The 16,556-nt window shown below is 38.0% G+C and overlaps 1 protein-coding gene across 7 annotated transcripts in view; it reads right to left on the bottom strand.

Moving 5' to 3' along the window:
* PPP4R1 (protein phosphatase 4 regulatory subunit 1) overlaps positions 1–16,556 on the bottom strand; it is a 52,635-nt gene that overhangs the window by 16,526 nt on the left and 19,553 nt on the right. For 5 of the 7 annotated variants that reach the window (XM_070747532.1, XM_070747526.1, XM_070747530.1 and 2 more), the window contains 8 exons: positions 13,789–13,935; positions 10,557–10,664; positions 8,625–8,690; positions 7,853–8,011; positions 6,123–6,253; positions 4,478–4,980; positions 1,116–1,291; positions 870–968 (listed from right to left, as the gene is read on the bottom strand). In XM_070747532.1, the coding sequence (XP_070603633.1) occupies positions 870–968; positions 1,116–1,291; positions 4,478–4,980; positions 6,123–6,253; positions 7,853–8,011; positions 8,625–8,690; positions 10,557–10,664; positions 13,789–13,935 (1,389 nt within the window). The remainder of the gene's footprint in view (positions 1–869; positions 969–1,115; positions 1,292–4,477; positions 4,981–6,122; positions 6,254–7,852; positions 8,012–8,624; positions 8,691–10,556; positions 10,665–13,788; positions 13,936–16,556) is intronic. The other 2 variants (XM_070747527.1, XM_070747529.1) reach the window with 1 other exon arrangement.

Here is a 16,556-nt window from a genome sequence, read left to right as displayed (position 1 = left end):
CAGGTGGTACATGGAACCATCTCTGCGGGCATGCGAGCTGCTGCTATCGGTCACCTCCAGCGTGCATGTCCATGTGCCAGCCAGCTGATTTTTGGTTGCCCCACCCATGCTGCCCCTCCCCTCTCAGGAGTCTTCACATGGCCTGTTTTGAAGGCCAGAGGGCTGGGGAAAGTCGTCTTCGCCCTTCCCAGGCTCTAGGAAAGCATCCAGAGTCTAGGGAGGGCGAAAAACAGGACTGCTAGAAGTCCGGAAATGGGCCATTTCCAGCTTCCAGAAGTTTTAGGGAGACCTGCTAGGTTCAAAGTGAGGTGCGGGTGTGTGTGTGTGTGTTTCATGCGCGCTTGTCTGCTAGGACCAAAATGGGGCATGGGGGGGGTGTAACACAGGGCAGGGAGGGCATTGTATTATTCAGTAAAATATAGCAAGTAGATGCTTGGAACAAACTTCCAGCAGACGTGGTTGGTAAATCCGCAGTAACTGAATTTAAACATGGCTGGGATAAACATATATCCATCATAAGATAAAATACAGGAAATAGTATAAGGGCAGACTTAGATGGACCATGAGGTCTTTTTCTGCCGTCAATCTTCTATGTTTCTATTATGGGTGTGGGCACACGCGCTATTGCACACATGCTTGTGCTTTCGGCACCTGAGGAAAAAAAGCTTAGCCATCACTGCACTAGAAAATCAGAAGTCCTATTTTTCTTGTGCTTTTTTACCCTTAGACATCGATTTTTCTCTTAAGTAAGAAAATACCCCTAATGACCCAACAGATTAAGGGTAATCTAGTTACAGACTGGAGATGAATATGTAGATTTAGCTTTTAGTATAGCTTTTCTATGAACCTGAGAAACATTTAAAACATACCTGAATTTTAGTTTTTTTTTCTTCTTCAAGGCTGAAACAACTATTAGTGTTCAAGTCCGAGTCAGTGTGAATATAACGGAGAGTGGATTCTACAATGTCCTGAAAGGTGTAGAGGAAAAAGGACATTTCTTAAAAAGAAACACTGTGTACAGCAACATCCTAGGCATATTTACACGGCACAGGATCACTATATAAAATGTGCTATAGTAATTTATAAATTCATAAATTATCTTTTCTTTTCTTTACCTCAACAGCATCATTGATTAAAGGCACTGTGTTATCCTGGATGAATGTATAGTTTAGTTGGTCTTTGATGCACACTTCGTTTTGATAGTTTGAAAACTTGCCCATGCTTGCTGCAGGCTCCTCTTGAGGATCTAGACTGGACGCTCGGAGGGCAGCAGAGAGTACCTCCACTTGGGCTGGACAGAAAGAAATACTATGATATAATAAGAAAGGTTCTCTACACAGTAATAACACACAAATCAGCAATTCAGCATCACTTCCCACATACATTCTGAAATACAGGTAAGGCACGGACAGAAATCTTTCTTTCTTTCTTTCTTTCTTTCTTTCTTTCTTTCTTTCTTTCTTTCTTTCTTTCTTTCTTTCTTTCTTTCTTTCTTTCTTTCTTTCTTTCTTACTTACTTACTTACTTACTTACTTACTTACTTACTTACTTACTTACTTATTGGATTTGTATGCCGCCCCTCTCCGGAGACTCGGGGCGGCTAACAGCAACAATAAAGCAGTGTACAATAGTAGTCTGATGTTAGAAACAATTAAAAACCCATTAATATAACTTTTTAATATATTGGTAACTTTAGGCAGATTAATTTATATCTTTGTGGCAAATTAGGCATTCTCTCTAGAGTTTTCTCTGACCTCTGTGAAACCAAGTTCCTTCATACATCAAAACATTCATAAATGCAACCAAATTTCCAATCAGGGTATTTAGTCAAGAACCAAGTTTGAAAATTGTTAAGAACCAATGAGCAGGTTCCTTAAAAAAAAAAATTAACAATAGAAAACAAAGAAAAAGATTGAAAGGGAATCCAGTTTTTTTAAAAAAAATTCTATAAAGCCTTTTTTTCTGGCTTTCTAAAGTCTTTTATGGTTAAAAGTCTCACTTTAAAATTATTAAACAACAATCGTCTTACCACCTATCTGACTCAAAGATAAAGCATGTTATTATACATATGTGTAAATTCTACTTCAAGAATATGAAAATGATTGAAGAGGCTTCATAATATAGTAGGTTGTTTAATGGTGCAAACCAAAAGATCAAACTATAGGTATTAGAGGTTCTCAGAGTCTAATTTAATTGTACTACTAGTTATTAAATTCACTACAGAGCCATATTAACAGCATCAACTGTTGATCGATTTGCTTGGTATGCAAATTGCAGGGGATCTAACAGTGGATCCGTGATGGTTTTCAAGTGGAACATCAATAGCCTTTCAAAGGTTTTCATAACTACAGATGTTAGATCAACTGGTCTGTAGTCATTCAGTTCCTTGATGGAGGGCTTCTTCGGCACTGGGATGATACCGTGTTTCCCCGAAAATAAGACACTGTCTTATATTAATTTTTGCTCCAAAAGTTGTGCTACGTCTTATTTACGGGGGGTGCCTTATATTTCTCAAATAAGACAAATTCACAGGCAGAAAAGCTGACACCCCCAAAGAAAGTGTACTGTACGGTACACTGATTACGGTATGGTACCTGTCAGTATGGCACCCACACACACAAACGATGGCACTTATATGGTACAACAGTATACTCCCGCTATTGCAGCTTCCGGTCACCAGAGAAACTACAGTCTACGCACTGTAGTGGAGACTGTAATGGTGGTGAGACAGCAGCAGATTGTGTCTGCTGTACTAGATGGTACAAAGCGATGGAAGGGGCCAGCAGGGGACGCCACATTATTACGGTACCGCTATGAACAGCTTTGAATGGTACCGTATGTTTTTCCAACGTACCATATGTAAACTTGACTATGCCTTATTTTCGGGGGGTGCCTTATATTAGCAAATTCTGCAAAACCTCTGACATGCCTTATTTTCAGGGTACGTCTTATTTTCGGGGAAACAGGATAGTCAAGCGTTTGAAGCAGGAAGGAACATAGCACAACTCTAGTGATTTGTTGAAGATTTGGGTGAAGATGGGGGCCAATTGGTCAGCACAAACTTTTAAGCAAGAACAGTTAAAGAAACATTGGACATTTAAATATTACTTTATCAATTTTATAAAAGGAACCTGCAGGTAGTCAGACAGTATTATTATACTCCGCAAAATAAGAAAAATAGAAAGGAGAAGAGGTTTGCTAAATGTTGCCTTTTTATGAGAGAAAATATAAGCATTACTTCCACTTTGCTTATCTCTTGTTTAGGCATTGCAAATTATAGCAGTTATTTGCTCAATAGTCTAAAAAAAAAAATAGCCTTATAAACTACTATATAAACTACTATAAACTGAAGAAACAATTTCCATGCAACCTTAAAAGGATTCTACTATTCTACCACTATATTTTAAAGGCACATGCATATCAAATGGGATAATTTGTTTTTATTATTTCTAGATTTGTAACTTTATTCTCATGTTTGACGTTTGAATTAACTTTGTAACTCTTAACTTTATTAGTTATACTGATTTCGGCTTTTGATCAGCATTATTAAGTTTTTCCCCAGTTCATCTTGCGCTAATCCCATCTTCAGTTTTTAGGTTTGATTAAACTGTTGCTTCCTGGAAGACACTATTTATCTATCAATTGCCCTTGGATAAGTCTCTATTTTACCCTTATGGGACCTATTTTGTGTCCACGCCTTCTGTAGCTACCCTTTCTTTGTAGTCCTGCCATATAAAACGTGGGTAATATTGGTAAAATCATGCTAGCTTCACAATTTAAGTATTGGAACAAGGTAAAAAAAAACCATTTGGACAATAATTAATAAAATTAAATATTATTATATATAAACTTTTGGACCCTTATGAAAACAAACACAAGAGATAAAGTAAAACAAGACAATAGACCATTTGTTCAACCTATTTTTCCTATTGTACTCTCTAACCAGCTCTTTTATTACTTCATTTCATTAATTTTATTGCTATTTAGAATTTTATGTCATGTCTTTTTTCTCATATTGCTAAAATATTGTAATTCAACATCCCTCCTGAGCTTTTCTCAAATTAGCAATTTCCTGCTTTCCCAAACTGTTTACTTCCTTTTTCTTTGCTTCCTTGCTACTGCTCCACAGAGAAAGTTGGTAGATTCTGACACAACTAAAGCATTATTTTAAACATTTATGAAATAGTAACCAAAGATAAAAATTATGCATGAAATAACATATTTCAGATGTTTCTAATTATAATTCTAAAACATTAATCATTTAAATATTTTATGAGTTTTTTTAAATTAATAAATGCAGGAAAATTAGTTATTTCTTGTATATCATATTTCCTTGTTTTCTTTTTTCTTTGCACTTATACAGTATGTTATTGTTATATTCTTAGTTTTACTTATGTTTCTATTTGTAAACTTTAATAAACATAAAAAATCTAACTCAAAGCTCAACGTATTCAATATAATACAAGATGTTATTTACCTTTAACATCTGGATCATCTATATGGGGCTCCAAATTTTCTATCATTTCTTCCAACTCCTTTCTTGTAGCCATTATATTTGAAGATGCACATGTCATAACCTCCCGTTGTCCTTTCAGATTTGCTAAATCATCCTTTCCTGCATTTTCCTGAAGCTCGAAATCAATATCTATCTTAGGAAGTGGAGTCCTCCAGAAATGGAATGAGTTATACAGTTCTTGCTCCACAAGTGAGTTTTCTTGTGAATGCAATGCAGGCTCTGGTAGCACTGCTAACGTACAATGATCAAAACTGGGTTCATTCTCATCTGAAGGTCCTTTGCATGGTTCTAAAAACGAAGCACTATGTAGCAATGCCTCGTCCTGGAAATGAACCAAGTTATTTTCTGCTTTGTCATTTTCAGGGGTGGCTTCAAAATTGCATTCCTCAGTGTCTAAAGACAACTCTGTCTGGCTTTGTACATCATGTGTGGATACATCTTCTGAATCCTTATTGTTTTCACTGCTAGATGAAAATAGATGTTAATATTAGATCATCTACTATAAGAGCCCTGGTGGTGTAGTGGTTTGAGTGCAGTACGCAGGCTACTTCTGCTGACTGCTCGCTGACTGCAATTTGGCAGTTCAAATCTCACCAGGCTCAAGGTTGACTCAGCTTCCATCCTTCTGTGATGGGTAAAATGAGGACTCAAAATGTTGGGGAAAATATGCTGATTCTGTAAACTGCTTAGAGAGGGCTGTTAAGCACTGTAAAGCTGTATATAAGTCTAAGTGCTATTACAGTAGTCCCTCACCTATCGCTGGTGTTACGTTCCAGACCCGGCCGCGATAGGTGAAATCCGCGATGGGGAATTTATCGACTGATAGTACTTATTTAAGTATTTATATTGTAATTGTTTGGTAAGTTTTCATTGTTTTAAGTGTTTATAAACCCTTCCCACACAGTATTTATTTTAGATACAGTATTTAAATACAGTATTTACAATTTTAGATATATTTTTTTTGAAAAACCTGCCGATCGAGTTCGGCGAGCTGTTTAAATCTGCCGATCGACTTCCTCAGAAACCCGTGAACCAGCAAAGATCCGCGAATGACTTTTCTCATTAATATTTCTTGAAAACCCGCGATGAAGTGAAGCCGCAGTAGGTGAAGCGCGGTATAGCGAGGGACTACTGTACTAGTACACTAACGTACACACACAAATCTAGCTGGAATACAGTTAGTCAAACAGCAACTTGTAAGTTAAGGGGGAAAGGAAATGGGGATTTGTAGGAGGCCTGAACAGGAATAATAAAAACAAACAAAGTGGGGTAAAAACCAGACCAAAATACAATGTAGTACACAGGAAACTGATCTCAACTGGCATATTTCCCTCAAAAATTACTCACTCTGATCTGTAAAACAACACATAAGCTCACTGACTCATTCACAGATGGAAAACTCAAAACTATCAAAGATTTTCTACAATAAACAGAAATTTGGCACAAAGAATCAATCATCTTTCAAAATATTAGGAAAAAATTGGAACGTGTTTTATCATAAACTCTCAAAATGTGAGAGATTCTCTTATAAAGAAAAATGAGCAAATATGAAAACGTGTGACCATTTTATTCCAACATTATTTTCATTGAATTTTGTTATCCATACCTGTGTTCTTCTATAAAATTCTGACTTTCAGTATTCTTACATTCTTCTTCTCTAAAAAATTGACCACTGCTGGATGGATTTGCAAAGGTTGATATAAAAGGCCCCAGGGATTGAAAGGCAGCTTGGCGAACCTGGAAGAACATATTCCAGAGAAAAACTACAGCTATTTTATTGGGCATGATTAGGGAGGTGATATGCTTGCAAAAGTATGTAGCAGGGAGTTTTTGCATCTGGAAAAGTTCAAGCCCAAAAATCAGATATGACAATATGCTACTTGAACTGTCTGAAAAAGTATTTCATTACATTTATTTTGATCTTATTTCATGAAGGATAATAACAATTTTTAATCTGTGATTAGTATTAAAAAGTAGTAAAAGTAAACCACCTAGAAATCCAGTTATTTTAAGAGTTTTAAAGATTTCTACTGTAAAATAAAAGCATGGATGTTTATCACTAGTAATCTCAGATATCAGATATACAGAATCAGACAGGGACGTTGTGGGCAGGAGAAAACCCGCAGGAGCAACTTACTGAAATGATTTGCAACTTTCCCTGCCAGCTTCTCCATTGTTTGTGGGAAGCTGGGAGGAAAACGTACAGAAGACTGCAAATGGTAATCATGTGAACATGGTGGTATTGCTTGGTGGTGGTGAAGCTCCAATGGTGGAATTTCAATGAGGGGTCATACATCCGGGTTTTTCAGTACTGCCATAAATATGAACACCCACTGAACAAAGGGACATAAGCTGAACATGGACATAACTATCTGTAATAGTAAATGAGCCTTGGTGTCACAGTGGTTAGAGTGCAGTACTGCAAGTACTGCTTCTGCTGACTGTAGGTCACCAATTCAAATCTCACCAGGCTCAAAGTTGACTCGGCCTTCCATAGAAACATAGAGGATTGACAGCAGAAAGACCTCGTGGTCCATCCAGTCTGCCCTTATACTATTTCCTGTATTTTATCTTAGGATGGATATATGTTTATCCCAGGCATGTTTAAAATTCAGTTACTGTGGATTTATCAACCACATCTGCTGGAAGTTTGTTCCAAGCATCTACTACTCTTTCTATCCTTCTGAAATGGGTAAAATGAGGACCCAAAATGTTGGGGGCAATATGCTGACTCTGTAAACTGCTGAGAGGGGGCTGTAAAACACTGTGAAGCAGTATATAAGTCTAAGTGCTATTGCTATTGCTAATAGCGACACAATTGAAAAAATCTCACCCCATATAAAATATAGTCCCAGCCTTCACAATCATGATGATCTATTGGACATATATAATCAATGGGTTGCATTCAGATGGGAGATCTAGAGATGGATGTTTCTTTGAATTTGCACCAGGATTTAGTGAAGTTTTCAAGAGTAGGAAAACATGATTCCCCTCCCTCCCCATTTTTCTACATATCTCCTAGCAACACTTTTTCGTACTATTCCAAAGGCCTTTAATTCTGAGAAAACTTCTCAAATAGCACAGTGGAGATAAGCAAAGAGATATTCTCCAAACCCTCCTTCTAATCTGCATTTTAAACATACCCACTGGTGTACAATGCAAAGCACTGATTTCAAAAGAATAGAGAATAGAGGATTGAATAATTTTCTTTATATATGACCTTCCCACTCATATTAACTGTTCTTTCAATCATAAGATTTGTTCTCAAAATAGGTTAATAAAGAAAGAAATTGAAAATTCAAAGAAATAGAAAGTAAATTTAATAATTGAACTTGCCCATCGTGAAGGATCACTGATAAGGTTAATAAAAAGTGTTGACAATTTTGTTCGGCGAACTTCCTGTGATGTTGCACATGAAACAGCCATAAAGCATTCAGCACAAGCCTTCCGCACACCCCACACATTATCTGAACAAAGCTGGAAAAATCTAGGTAACTGGAAAATATAAAATATGATATCAAATACAAATGATTTAATTTGAGTCTTCTTCCACTCCTTATGGACTTCAAAACATTTAAGAAAATCTTTCTAATGTAGAATCTGGGTAAGATTATAAAAGTATGGACTGAGGTTTTATTTACTATTTCTGGAACCATTCTACTTTACAGCCTTTAACAATGGCCAATATTATCTTTGGAAACATAAAACAAAATTATTCCACCTTTTCACAAGTACAATAATTTCAGAAGGAAATATTTTTATAGTAAAAAATCAGTGAAAGCAGGGATTATAGGAATGCATTCAAAGATAAAAGTAATCAAACAATTCAATAAAATCACATTTACTACTACAGTATTTGCAATATGCAAAAATGTGCTTGAACCTTCTAGAAATGAAAAAAACCCCATATAATACTCTTGTTCCAGGTATGAAATGCAATAATGCAATATCAAGAGACTGTATTCCTGAAGAAATGATTATCAAAAACTCTATCCTATCCATTTTTATTCTAGCTCCAATAAAATTATTTAAATGCCCATGTTGAAATTCAGTACAATTTTGCAATTAAAAATTAAATAAAGGTAAAATTTTGATATATGAAACTCACAAGCATTTCTTCTGTGGCTTGCTGTCCGACTACACTACAAATATCTCCAAAATTGGCTGCACACACCTAGATAAAAATAAGCGTTTTAATTAAAATTGGTGATGAATGACCCAAGGAAAGTAATAAGTTAGGGATTTGAAGAAATTACAAAAGCAGGACCATATTTCAATTGTTTTTTAAGTAATACTTAGTACTTTTAGTACTTTTGCTACTTAGTACTTTTAATTAACAGCCAGTATTTTATTTGATAAAAAATTATTCACTGCAGTCCCTCTTTGCTTCAGGAACTCAAATTTACCATTCACAGATGCTCACTGTGATGATCTAAAAGTAACTCTTTTTCCACATTCTGAGAACTACCATATTCTGGATAATATTCCTCACAGATTAAACTGAATATTAGATATTTTGCCTTCAGCTACCATACTTAGTGAAATCATGATATTGTTTTGCTTTTGTCAGCAAATCAAGCATCATTTATACATAAGAAATTTGTATAAATTAGGTTCTTTTTATGACCTTTCTATTTTTCCCCCCAGCTCCCTTGAAACTAAAATTCTGAAAATAAATCCCCACAGAATACTATTCTCTATGGCAGAGGTGTCAAACTGGCGTCCTGCAAGCCAGATGTGTTATGTGCAAGCCATGCCCACCCAAACTCTGTGAAGGAGAAAAATATCATGATATGTCATGTGATGGCATAATGACACCATGAGTTTGACACCGTTTTCTATGACAATCCTTCCTAGCTCATTCTTTTTATATGTGGACCAACTTTTTTATAGCAACACTATTTTAAATTTACTTGGCTTACAAATGCATTATATTTTTCTTTAGATTAGAATGTAATTGAAATTCTTAACATGAATATTTTATCATTAATTTTAACCATTGTCTATCCACTGAAGGATGAAGGTCTTTTCCACTGGTTTCCAACCTATATGCCTGCCCTTTTGGTTGTGCATCATTTAATGTTCTCAATATTCTTTTTTCTATTATCTTGGTGAAAACCTTGTAGATGACTGAAAGAAAACTTATTGGGTGATAGTTCTTTAAATTATCTTGGGCTCTCTTCTTGTTCTGACTTAGGCTTCCTTAGAAAACATGAAGAACAGTCTTAGTCCCAGTAAAACCTCTTTTATTTACACCACTGTGAATTCCTTTCATTCACATTCCGCAAGGCTCGTCAAGCAGTCTTTCAGAATAATATTTATAAACACACACCTTCTCTCACTTGAAACGCTGCCCGAGAACTGATTTCCAAATACAGGCAAGATAAAACTTGGCACAGAGTCTATTAGTCACAAAAAGCACTTTCCACTCTTGCAACGTGTTTGAAGGAACTAACTGCTGCCTGCAAAAGCCAACATCCCATTCTCTCCTCTTTTATTTCCTAAGGAGAGGGGCCAATAATCTCCAAGGTGTGGCCTTACTACTAAGTCGACCCTGCTTTCTTAATTGTTCTTGTCTTCCGGCCGCTCTGCACATGTGAACACTAGGAACAGGCTCCAGCCATTCCTCGGCCTCACTGATGTCTGGTTCCAGAGGCAGCTGACAACTGCCAGATGGCCTTGGCCAGCTCTCTGCCTCCCCGGCAGAGCCCTCGTCTGAGCCTTCCCCAGATTCCAGGACAGGCCTATGACCCTCCCCAACCTCCTCATTGTCTGAATCTGCTGCCAGCTCTGCTGGCAACTGGCAGACCACAACAATAGGAATCATTTTACCATTATTTCTTCTCTGAGGCATCTCGAGTAGAGTTTTGCTAGTACAGTATGTTGTATAAATTGTGACCATCAGCTTTCAGCATTTCAATCATAACAGTATATCTTATAGCAGACTACAAATAGAGTGCCATAACATCTAGCTCTTAGCTAATACTGAAATGTTTTTTTTTATAAAAAGCAGCATAGATTTATAAGGAAGAAAACATACCTTCCGTACGTGAAACATTCTACAATCACAGCACATTTCACAAAATCTAGGAAGAATGAGTCTCTCTGTGATGTCCTTTCCAACCATGGAGGCCATTTTGCACATTATCTAAAAATAAAGAAAAAATTTAGTTATGCATCTAGCAGTCCAACTTCTTTAAATTTATAAACCTATGACTCTACATCCTATAAATCAGCGATGGCAAACCTTTTTTGGCTCAGGTGCCAAAAGGGTACATGTAAGCCCACAGACATAATGCAATGCCCTCACCCTACACATGCACACAACCCCCGCGCTACCATCCCGTGCATGCGGATAGGCCTCACTGCAGTCTCCGGACTTCTGGTAGGCCCACTGGCCCGTTTTTTGCTGTCCCAAAGGTTCAAGGAAGCTTCCTGAAGCCTTGGAATGGTAAAAAACAGTCCAAAAGGCCAACCGGAAGTTCAGAAATGAACTCTCAGTTGGCCCGTTTGGTGGTTCTTCCTAATCCCCAGGTTTCAGGAGGCTTTCCGGAAGCCTGGGAAGAGAGAAAACGGCAGAAAATCAGTGGGCCAACCTGTGCGTGTGTACTGGAGCTGACAGGACAACGCTCCATGAGCCACCTGTGGCAACATGCCATCAGTCCGCCATCACTGCTATAAATATACATGTGTATATGTGTATTAATAGACATTGACATATTTTCACCAAAAAATTGAAATAAAATTATTTTTCAATATAAAGTTAGTAGAAGACACATTCAAATGAGCTGTGACACTCACTGAATGAAGAAATTTTGATCATTTTAATACAGTACTTTACTACATGCCCACAAGCAGCAATATAAATATAGAGAAAATAGAGAAATATAGATTTTATATTAAATGACTGGCTTTTGGTGCAAGGATGTGTGAGCAATGTGTCACAATAAATTTCAATGCCCTCATCAGAGCCAATAATGGGTATCATGGGAACTACCCATCACTGTTATAAATACACAAATCACATGGCTTGGAAAAGCACACAGTAAGTTATACCCATGTAAACAAAGTCCCCTCAATTAAAAATTACACTATGCTGCTTTATAAAAAATACACATAAACTAAAGGGACTAAAATATAAAGGCTGTGTGACTAGAAATATCAAAAAAGAAAAATGAGAAAAATGAAAAGTGAATCTGACTGACCTCAAAGCTGAGCTTATAAAGTAGGGATGAGGAAAATAATGTTATGATTAAAATATTATGATTTTTCCTCTTAAAATGGCAAGTTACCTTATTGGGATAAATTTCCTGTCAGGCTGCTATGACAAATTGGTACAGAACTTTGTTGTTCAGACATCAAAATTCACCAATTTCTGGGCAGATTGTTATAGTGACTGTTGTGATTAGCTCTGGCCCAGCTCCTGCCCCAAGGACTGTGGATGTGGGGGAGACATCCACATGCTGCAGGCCTGTTTTGCCCCCGGTGGAATCTGCTGATGAAGGCTCCTCTGACCAAGAAGACATGAGTGACAGGGAAGAGGAGAGTGTGGCAGACAGCTCAGAAGGAGATCAATTATCTAGCTCCTCCTTGGATTCAGAACAAGAGTTAATAATACAGCCACGCATGCGGAGAGCGATGCATAGGCAACAACAACTGAGAGATTATTTTCAAAGAAAATGAGGCCACCTGGGGTTGGGTGGGGCTGTGGTAATTAGTGAGGCTGCTATAAATAGCAGCCTGTGGGTTTGACCATTGTGGAGGATTATCTGATCCTTGTGTTTTGTGACTGCTTTACTGACTGTGCTGATTTTCCCCCGCTTTGAAACTAAACCAGAGCAAAGTGTGTTTCACTTTGTGAAAGAAGAAGGACTGTGAATTACCTCACAGCTGCAAGCTAAGTATCACAGAACTGATAAGGGACTTGTACAAATTACCAGTTTGTTTGGAGACGAGTGCTCTTTGCTATACCAAAAGAGGGCTTAGTTTAAATGAATTTTCATTATAAAGAACATTGTTTTGAATTTTCAAACGTGTGTGTGTCTGAAATTTGTACCTATGAATTTTTGGGAGAAGTCTACCAGAGAGCCCGACAGAACAGTGACTAGGGCAATATTTTGACATATTATCTGATGAAGTAAACAAGTCCTCCTTAGCCAACTGCGTGTTTATTCCTTGTCCCTTCTGACTCCTATGGAAGCTTGGAGGGAGGATGACATCTGGGAGAATGGGCTAGTATCAGCAATCTTGAAAATGGTTTTAAAGTATTTGCCCATTTCTTGAGAGCTCTCCGTGAATTTGTAATTTGACAATTATTGTTTTGACTCCAGCCTCCCCTCCCTTTCTAGCGATTATTGATTACAGATGACTGAGACTTTGGTCAGTGTACAAATATAGAGGCATGTATTATCCCAACTCTTTTCTGGCACAATTCAGATCTGGACATGGGATGCTTTTCTAACATTTACATGAAACTGCTAGACAAGGTGGCCTTGAAACGGGGCTGCCTCTGAAAACCACTTGGAAGCTTTTACTTGTCCAGAATGCAGTGTCCCAGTTACTAGACAATACCTGCAACATAAACATATTAAGCTTGTGGCTCTGGGTTCTGCACTGGGTCCCCATTCATTTCTGAGTAAAATACAGTATTTCGTCTTTAAGATCTACATGGCTTGGCATGGTGTACTTGCATGGACACCTTCCCTCCCAATTTCAGCAAACCCAATTTAGGTATTCCAGGAGAAATACTTCTGATATGCCCCACCTTTTGTGAAAGAGAAGATAAAAAAGAGGGGAGGCTCAGAGATGTGCTTTTCCTATGGAAATGCTTCTCTCGACATTTGACATCCCCTACATCTCCACTGACTTTTGGAAAATGAGCTGACACCATGAAACTGGTTGATCCCTATATGGTAATTTAATCTGGATTGCTTTCGTTTTTTCTTTTTACTATGGATATTTAACTGAATTATTTAAAAGCTAGATCAACGGACAGTCTTTTAAACATTGATAAAGTACTGTATAAAATATAAATATCAAATATTGAAAGCCTGTGTCCTTTTCTGAGACTATAGAGCAGTTTTGGTGCAAGCTAGCCTTTTGCCCTGAATCAAAAGTGATATACTGTATTGTGGAAAAGAGTTAAAAAACTATCACACAATATTTATTCTATCAATGAAAACTTCTCTGTTGCTTATTCAGGCAAACACCGATTCCCGGAATATCCGGAGAGGGGCGGCATACAAATCCAATAAATAAATATTCATACTTACTGCCACTGCCTCTGTCTTCACATCATCATTGCTATCTGGAGCAGTCAGTTCTACTAAAACGGGACATACTTTGGTCTCCACATCATATCGTTCAATAAGTTCTTGTTCCAACAGAACAAGTAATGCTGCTTGACTTGTTTTTCTCACCTATGTAAAAACATAAAAAGCAGGAAAAGGACAATTTCATTTGTCTCAAACTCTACAAAATTTCCAAACAAGATAAGACAGTTAGGTGAGTTTTGTCCCATTTTACAACAGGTTTTTTTGCCATAGCTGTTCAGTGAATCTTGCGTCCCCATTGACTTTGCTTATCAAAAGTTTGCCAAAGTTGATCACATGATGTGGGACACGGCAACTGTCATATAAACCTGACAGTTGCCAAGTGCCTGGATTATTTGCATGTGACTGTGTGGATGCTGCAATGATTGTGTGAAAAATGGTCACCAGACCTTTTTTTTGGCGTCATAACTTCAAATAGTTACTAAACAAATTGCTGTAAGTCAAAGACTACCTGTATTATATTTATGGATTCTGCGATACATTTCTGAGCAATGAGTCATCTGAGTGATTCTAATAATTGGCCTCATTTGTATTACTGCAATGATGAAATATTTGTTAAGCATTATAAAGCATTAATGGGAGATGAATAGTCAAATAACCTTTCCACACAGTTTTTTAGCAGTTTCACTCTGCCATGGAATCCAAGTGGTTCTGAATTCATATCTGGAAATATTAATTTCCATTTTTAAATATGTGGATTTATTCACAAAGGTTTGAGGGGCCAAACTGCACAAAAAATATGGACACAACTCTGGATTCAATACTCAGAGCACAGTAATATCACAGCAATTTGATCTCCTAGAACAGGTACCGAAAGAGCATGGGCATGCACCATCGCGCATGCACGAGTGCCCAGATCCATAATTCAATACCTGGGGAGGGTGAAAACAGCTCCTATGCCCCCCAGAGACCCCCCGGAGGCTGGAAACAACCTGTTTCCCCGCCAGGCATGGGTGAGTTAAGATATTCCTTCCCCCTAGGCCTTACAAGTTATGCACGGTATGTTTGTGTGTATGTTTGGTTTTATAATAAGGGTTTTTAGTTGTTTTATTAATTGGATTGTTACATGCTGTTTTTATCATTGTTGTTAGCCACCCCGAGTCTGCGGAGAGGGGCGGCATACAAATCCAATAAATAATAAAATAACTTTTAGTAGGCTCGTGTTTTGCCCTCCCCAGGTTCCAAAGGCTTTCCTGGAGCCGGGGGAGGGTAAAAATGTCCTCCCATTCCCTCCAGAGGCTCTCCAGAAGCCAAAAACGCCCTCCCCGAGCCTCTGTCTGAGCCAAAAATGAGCTGGCTGGCATACGCATGCACGTTGGAACTGAGTTAAAGCAACAGCTCGTGTGCCAGCAGATATGGCTCCGCATGCCACCTGTGGCGCTCGTGCCATAGGTTCGCTATCACTGTCCTCGAACAGCACTACAATGTTTCAAAGTTGTTGTTTTGAAACAAAAATGTTTTACTAATGCAGAAATGGGAAAAATTGCTGAACTCATGTACTCTACACCTCAAACATTTTCAGGCCATCCCAGAAAATCTCAACAAAGGCAAGGGTTTTTCACACCTCAAACATATAATTGGTAAAATACTTGCAATCTGTCTCACATATAACTTGCACTGCATAACCACCCTTAATTTCTTCTCTTTCCTCTTTCCCTATTCTTCTAAATTCTACACTTCTTAAACATATACCGTATATACTCGAGTATAAGCCGACCCAAGTATAAGCCGAGGCACCAGTTTTTGCCACAAAAACTGGGAAAACTTATTGACCCGAGTATAAGTCAAGGTTAGAAAATGCAATGGCTACTGGTAACTTATAAAAATGGAAACCAATAAAATTACATTAATTGAGACATCAGTAGATTAAATGTTTTAGGATATTTTACGGAAAACCAGTAAATTAGCTCTGTAAATTTAAAATAGGGTATACAAAAGCAATCTGGTAATAACAATAAATTAAAAAGTAAAAAAAGTAGCTCAATCAGCAACCAAGCTAAAACCTATTTCTAAACCTAACTCAGGGGTCTTTAAACTTGACAGTTTTAAGACTAGTGGACTTCAACTCCCAGAATTCCTGCACCAGCCATGCTACCTCAGGAGTAGGAGCTGAAGTCCACAAGCCTTAATCTTTCCAGGTTTGAAGACTCTTGAATTTCTAACCCTAACCCAGGGCTCTTTAAACTTGACAGTTTTAAGACTAGTGGACTTCAACTCCCAGAATTCCTGCACCAGCCATGCTACTTCAGGAGTAGGAGTTGAAGTCCACAAGCCTTAATCTTTCCAGGTTTGAAGACTCTTGCATTTCTAACCCTAACCCAGGGCTCTTTAAACTTGACAGTTTTAGGACTAGTGGACTTCAACTCCCAGAATTCCTGCACCAGCCATGCTACTTCAGTAGTAGGAGTTGAAGTCCACAAGCCTTAATCTTTCCAGGTTTGAAAACTCTTGCATTTTTAACCCTAACCCATGGGTCTTTAAACTTGAGTTTTTAGAAGCCTGGAGAGAGTTCATGCCGTTCCCCCCACCTTTTAGCTTGCTGGCTGGCTCGTTGGCTGGATCTACCACCCCTGATCCTCCCTCCTCCTCCGTCTCCCTTTATTGCCCCATGTGTTGTGCAGGGAAGCAGATTTGCTAAAGAGATCCACTTGGGACAGCAGCAGGGAAATGAGGAGGAGGAGAGCCAGAATAGCCCACAGTGGGGGAGG

The sequence above is a fragment of the Erythrolamprus reginae genome, chromosome 3 (genome assembly GCF_031021105.1).
Source record: "Erythrolamprus reginae isolate rEryReg1 chromosome 3, rEryReg1.hap1, whole genome shotgun sequence".
NCBI lineage: Eukaryota > Metazoa > Chordata > Lepidosauria > Squamata > Dipsadidae > Erythrolamprus > Erythrolamprus reginae.
The sequence above is the reverse complement of the archived record's forward strand: the minus strand, read 5'-3'. Positions and strand labels throughout refer to the sequence as shown.